The 7,500-nt window shown below is 50.4% G+C and overlaps 1 protein-coding gene across 1 annotated transcript in view; it reads left to right on the top strand.

The window, feature by feature from the left end:
* Positions 1-7,500, top strand: part of kpnb1 (karyopherin (importin) beta 1) — a 22,595-nt gene that overhangs the window by 8,594 nt on the left and 6,501 nt on the right. The window contains exons 11-18 of the mRNA XM_070847503.1: positions 1,182-1,373; positions 1,493-1,623; positions 2,497-2,644; positions 3,626-3,697; positions 3,790-3,934; positions 4,344-4,426; positions 4,556-4,663; positions 5,415-5,558. Coding sequence (XP_070703604.1) covers positions 1,182-1,373; positions 1,493-1,623; positions 2,497-2,644; positions 3,626-3,697; positions 3,790-3,934; positions 4,344-4,426; positions 4,556-4,663; positions 5,415-5,558 — 1,023 coding nt within the window. The remainder of the gene's footprint in view (positions 1-1,181; positions 1,374-1,492; positions 1,624-2,496; positions 2,645-3,625; positions 3,698-3,789; positions 3,935-4,343; positions 4,427-4,555; positions 4,664-5,414; positions 5,559-7,500) is intronic.

Raw genomic sequence — 7,500 nt, 5'->3', positions numbered from 1 at the left:
CAGGTCAGTCACTGACTAACTAACCAGCTCAGACCGTTCGTCATACAGGTCGGTCACTGACTAACTAACCAGCTCAGACCGTTCGTCATACAGGTCGGTCACTGACTAACTAACCAGCTCAGACCGCTCATCATACAGGTCAGTCACTGACTAACTAACCAGCTCAGACCGTTCGTCATACAGGTCAGTCACTGACTAACTAACCAGCTCAAACCGCTCATCATACAGGTCAGTCACTGACTAACTAACCAGCTCAGACCGTTCGTCATACAGGTCAGTCACTGACTAACTAACCAGCTCAGACCGTTCGTCATACAGGTCGGTCACTGACTAACTAACCAGCTCAGACCGTTCGTCATACAGGTCGGTCACTGACTAACTAACCAGCTCAAACCGTTCGTCATACAGGTCAGTCACTAACCAGCTCAGACCGTTCGTCATACAGGTCGGTCACTGACTAACTAACCAGCTCAAACCGCTCATCATACAGGTCAGTCACTAACCAGCTCAGACCGTTCGTCATACAGGTCGGTCACTGACTAACTAACCAGCTCAGACCGTTCGTCATACAGGTCAGTCACTGACTAACTAACCAGCTCAGACCGTTCGTCATACAGGTCAGTCACTGACTAACTAACCAGCTCACACCGCTCATCATACAGGTCAGTCACTGACTAACTAACCAGCTCAGACCGCTCGTCATACAGGTCAGTCACTGACTAACTAACCAGCTCAGACCGTTCGTCATACAGGTCAGTCACTGACTAACTAACCAGCTCAGACCGTTCGTCATACAGGTCAGTCACTGACTAACTAACCAGCTCAGACCGTTCGTCATACAGGTCAGTCACTGACTAACTAACCAGCTCAGACCGTTCGTCATACAGGTCAGTCACTGACTAACTAACCAGCTCAGACCGTTCGTCATACAGGTCGGTCACTGACTAACCAGCTCAGACCGTTCGTCATACAGGTCAGTCACTGACTAACCAGCTCAGACCGCTCGTCATACAGGTCAGTCACTGACTAACTAACCAGCTCAGACCGCTCGTCATACAGGTCAGTCACTGACTAACTAACCAGCTCAGACCGTTCGTCATACAGGTCGGTCACTGACTAACTAACCAGCTCAGACCGTTCGTCATACAGGTCGGTCACTAACTAACTAACCTGCCCCCCAGGCGATGCCGACCCTGATTGAGCTGATGAAGGACCCCAGCGTGGTGGTCCGGGACACCACGGCGTGGACGGTGGGGAGGATCTGTGAGCTGCTGCCAGAGGCCGCCATCAACGAGATGTACCTGGCCCCCCTGCTGCAGTGTTTGATCGAGGGGCTGGGGGCCGAGCCCAGAGTGGCCTCCAACGTGTGCTGGGTGAGCAGGATCGGGACTGGGGATGTTGTTGGGGGGGGGGGGTGTGATCAGCTGAAGAGTTAACCAGCAGAATAACCCCCCATGTGTGTGTGGTGTGATGGCTGCCCCCCCCCCCGCAGGCCTTTTCCTCTCTGGCTGAAGCTGCATATGAAGCCACAGATGCTGCAGAGGACCAGGAGGAGCCCAGCACCTACTGTCTGTCCTCATCCTTCGAAATCATCGTCCAGAAGCTCCTGGAGACCACAGACAGGTAGAGAGGGGGCTGATGGGAAACTGTATGATAGGGAAATTAAAGGGTCACTCCACTGTTTCTACCCCTGTCCACATCCTGGTGTCTGAGTGACTGGTAGGTAGTAAAAGTGTTGGAACTGGTCCAGTAGATCACCTCAGCCAGCAGGACTCCATTCACAAAAAGACTGTTTTTAGCCCACAGAACGCTGCTGCTGCCTCCATCAGGTAGATGTTGTTGGATCTGAACTGACCCTTAAAAACACCAAAGTCACACAGTAGTACAAACTGACGGAGGCAGCTCCTGCCTACCAGTCATCAGACAGCAGGGGTGTGGACAGAGAGGACCCTGGGGGAGAAACACAAAGTGAAGTCATGAGTTGTTTCAGGTTGTTTGTAGTGAACTTGGTGCTCAGGTGAGACTGTGGCTCTGAGAGGAGGACCCCTGTCAGTCTGGCTCAGTGTTTGTGGTGTGACGGCTTCCTGTGAATCAGACTTCCTGGTGGGCAGAGGTTCGGTAGCTCCCTGATCCAGAGAGGAAAGAAACACACTCATGTCCACCATGAGCGCGGCTGCCTCGTTATTTCAGGTGTCATGTGCTTGTCGGGGGTCTGAGGGCGGCGCGGTGGGTTTGGCTGGTACGTCGCCTCAGAGCCCTTTAATATTACGTAGTTGGGTCTGATCGGATATGTGCCCAACACACTGAAGCTTCTCAGTGTGAGCTGGAGGTCCTGACTGAAAACTATGTGTGATCATGAAGTGTTGGTCTGATCTGAAATAAGAACTCTTATTTCTGAGCTCTAATGCCTCAAAATGAACAGAGATGTGAGCCGTGTTGCCGTGGAGACGGGATGTTGTCGGGGGTTATTGTGCTGATGATGCGTTTCCTGCGCAGGCCCGACGGTCACCAGAACAATCTGCGCTCGGCCGCCTACGAGGCTCTGATGGAGATTGTGAAGAACAGCGCCAAAGACTGTTACCCTGCAGTCCAGAAGACCACGCTGGTCATCATGGAGAGGCTGCAGCAGGTCCTGCAGATGGAGGTGAACACCACAGTAATCAGGCTGAGAGGCTTCCACCAGGTGGAGGCGGCAGAGGGCTCCGCCTCCTTGGCTGCAGGCGCACTAACTAGGCGTGGCGGCTGTGGCGGACTTGTTCCGGCCCGCCCCCCCTCAGTGTGTCTCCAGATATCACAGCTCAGCTACGACGTAGTTGGGCCTCCTCAGGGGAAGATCGAGGGAGTTCACTGCTAATCTTAGTGTCCCTTTCCCCTTTATTATAGTTTATAGTGGTGTGACGGGTCAGGTACGACAGGTTACAGGTCAGGTACGACAGGTTACAGGTCAGGTACGACAGGTTACAGGTCAGGTACGACAGGTCAGGTACGACAGGTTATAGGTGAGGTACGACAGGTCAGGTACGACAGGTTACAGGTCAGGTACGACAGGTCAGGTACGACAGGTTACAGGTGAGGTACGACAGGTCAGGTACGACAGGTTACAGGTCAGGTACGACAGGTCAGGTACGACAGGTTACAGGTCAGGTACGACAGGTTACAGGTCAGGTACGACAGGTCAGGTACGACAGGTTACAGGTCAGGTACGACAGGTTACAGGTCAGGTACGACAGGTCAGGTACGACAGGTTACAGGTCAGGTACGACAGGTTACAGGTCAGGTACGACAGGTTACAGGTCAGGTACGACAGGTTACAGGTCAGGTACGACAGGTTACAGGTCAGGTACGACAGGTCAGGTACGACAGGTTATAGGTGAGGTACGACAGGTCAGGTACGACAGGTTACAGGTCAGGTACGACAGGTAGGCTGACTTATCCTCCTTGTGTCTGGTCTGTGATGATGACATGCACCACGCTGACCGTGATGGAAAACAAACCACAACCATCTGAGACCGACACGTCTCTTCAGGAGCTAAACCAGCTACTGCGGTTCAGTAATTAGTGCTTTTAATCTGAAAAGCATCCAGTGTACACTTCCTGTTTGACGTAACTTCCTGTGTGTCCCCAGTCTCACATCCAGAGCACCTCAGACAGAATCCAGTTCAACGACCTGCAGTCTCTGCTGTGTGCCACTCTGCAGGTGAGACAGCACACCTGAGCCTCTCACACCGTCCTGCTTTGTGTTCACGCTCTTATTGTGACACGGCCGTGGACTTCCTGTGTGTGTTGCAGAACGTCCTCCGTAAAGTGCAGCATCAGGATGCGCTGCAGATCTCGGACGTGGTCATGGCGTCTCTGCTGAGGATGTTTCAGAGCACCGCCGGCTCTGGAGGCGTTCAGGAGGACGCTCTGATGGCCGTGTCCACGCTGGTGGAAGGTACACACACACACACACACACACACACACACACACTCTGTTTCCATGGTTAGTCAGAGCCGGTGTCCTCCTCTGCGTCCGTGCTGAGGCTCAGGACGTTCACCTGGTCATGTGACGGTTCACAGATCAGATCTGCTGAGGCTCATGGGGGCGCCGGTTATCTCAGGCATGTTTGACATTGACTCAGTAGCCAATGAGAGGGAGGCGAGCGAGAGCCCCCCCACATCAAAGGGATGCTGTCCTGGGGGGGGGGGGGGGCTCTCCGACTGTGGAGATGAGCCGTGGCTGCTCTAACCGTGGGAGGGTGTTTGTGGGGCCACTAACAGCACCCACACTGGAATTCACCCTGTCTGTCTGTCTCTCTCTGTCTGTCTCTGTCTGTCTGTCTGTCTGTCTGTCTCTCTTCCAGTTCTGGGCAGTGACTTCCAGAAGTACATGGATGCCTTCAAGCCTTTTCTGGGTATCGGACTGAAGAACTACGCTGAGTATCAGGTACGTCCACCTGATGAGGTCATGTGACCCACATTAGCCCGTGTTCTGGCCAGCGACCGCTGAGGACTGACGTGGTGATGATGAAGGTGATGATGAAGGTGGTGTGTGTGTGTGTGTGTGTGTGTGCAGGTGTGTCTGGCGGCGGTGGGTCTGGTGTGTGACCTGTGCAGAGCTCTGATGTCCAACATCCTGCCTTACTGTGACGAGATCATGCAGCTGCTGCTGGAGAACCTCGGGGTGAGTGCTGCCTCCCCCTCAGCCCCCTCTTTACTCCCTCTGTCTCTGTCCTCCCCCTCTTTACTCCCTCTGTCTCTGTCCTCCCCCTCTTTACTCCCTCTGTCTCTGTCCTCCCCCCTCTTTACCACCCCCGGATGTCCATGTTGTTGAGGACGTTTGAGCTGCTGAGTCTTCGATTGTGTTGAGCTTTTATTTTGGCGGGGAGCATTAGCATGTGTTGTGTCCCCCCCCCCCCCAACACCTGTGGTGTTAGCTACACCAGCTAGCATTAGCATGGTGTCAAAAGTAAAACCACTTCTGCTGCTCATTAGTCTCAGTAATTATTGGACTGGTTCCTGCTCTAGTGACCCCCCCCAGATTCTTCTCATACTGGGGGGGTAAAGCCTCTACCATGAGCCATAAAAGGACTTCCTGGTCTGTGATGATAGTTCATGCACCACGCTGACCGTGATGTACAACCAACCACGTCTATCTGAGACCTCCAGGGCCGCCAGCGTCTGACAGGAAGTCAGACAGGAAGTCAGACAGGAAGTCAGGGAGCCTGTTAGCGTTAGCTGGTAGCATGGCTGTAAAGAGGACGTCCTGAGTGTTACTAGATCCCACGTTACCAGACCTGAGCACTACCAGCTCACCCGTTTCCTCACCGCTAACAGCCGACATCCAGCCTCAGTCCTCTCCTCTTCCTCCTCCCCCGTCCGCTCTCCCTCCCCCCTCCCCCCTCCGTCCTCTCTAACGTGTCCTCTGTGCTCAGAATGAGAACGTCCATCGGTCGGTGAAGCCTCAGATCCTGTCGGCGTTCGGTGACATCGCTCTGGCCATCGGAGGAGAGTTTAAGAAATACCTGGACATCGTCCTGGACACCCTGCAGCAGGCGTCCCAGGCTCAGGTGGACAAGGTACACACTCACTATACACACACTATACACACACTATACACACACTCACTATACACACACTCACTATACACACACTCACTATACACACACTCACTATACACACACTATACACACACTCACTATACACACACTCACTATACACACACACTCACTATACACACACTCACTATACACACACACTCACTATACACACACTCACTATACACACACTCACTATACACACACTCACTATACACACACTATACACACACTCACTATACACACACTCACTATACACACACTCACTATACACACACTCACTATACACTCACTATACACACACTCACTATACACACACTCACTATACACACACACTCACTATACACACACTCACTATACACACACTCACTATACACACACTCACTATACACACACTCACTATACACACACACACACTATACACACACTCACTATACACACACACTCACTATACACACACTCACTATACACACACTCACTATACACACACTCACTATACACACACTCTCTATACACACACACTCACTATACACACTCTCTATACACACACTCACTATACACACACACTCACTATACACACTCTCTATACACACACTCACTATACACACACTCACTATACACACACACACTATACACACACTCACTATACACACACTCACTATACACACACTCACCATACACACACTCACTATACACACACACTCACTATACACACTCTCTATACACACACTCACTATACACACACACTCACTATACACACTCTCTATACACACACTCACTATACACACACACTCACTATACACACTCTCTATACACACACTCTCTATACACACACTCACTATACACACACTCACTATACACACACACTCACTATACACACACTCACTATACACACACTCACTATACACTCACTCACTATACACACACACACTATACACACTCACCATACACACACTCACTATACACACACTCACTATACACACACTCACTATACACACACTCACTATACACTCACTATACACACACTCACTATACACACACTCACTATACACACACTATACACACACTATACACACACTCACTATACACACACTCACTATACACACACTCACTATACACACACTATACACACACTATACACACACTCACTATACACACACTCACTATACACACACTCACTATACACACACTATACACACACTCACTATACACACACTCACTATACACTCACTATACACACACTCACTATACACACACTCACTATACACACACTCACTATACACACACTCACTATACACACACTATACACACACTCACTATACACTCACTATACACACACTCACTATACACACACTCACCATACACACACTCACACACACACACTCACTATACACACACTCACTATACACACACTCACTATACACACACTCACCATACACACACTCACCATACACACACTCACTATACACACACTATACACACACTCACTATACACACACTCACTATACACACACTCACTATACACACACTCACTATACACACACACACTATACACACACTCACTATACACACACTCACTATACACTCACTCACTATACACACACTCACTATACACTCACTCACTATACACACACTCACTATACACACACTCACTATACACTCACTCACTATACACACACACACTATACACACACACACTATACACACACTCACTATACACACACTCACTATACACACACTCACTATACACACACTCACTATACACACACTCACTATACACACACACACTATACACACACTATACACACACTCACTATACACACACACACTATACACACACTCACTATACACACACTCACTATACACACACTCACTATACACACACTCACTATACACACACTCACTATACACACACTCACTATAC

Source organism: Pempheris klunzingeri, chromosome 17 (genome assembly GCF_042242105.1).
Source record: "Pempheris klunzingeri isolate RE-2024b chromosome 17, fPemKlu1.hap1, whole genome shotgun sequence".
Classification (NCBI taxonomy): Eukaryota; Metazoa; Chordata; class Actinopteri; order Acropomatiformes; family Pempheridae; genus Pempheris; species Pempheris klunzingeri.
Note: the sequence above shows the minus strand (reverse complement) of the source record. Positions and strands in the feature narration are given on the sequence as shown.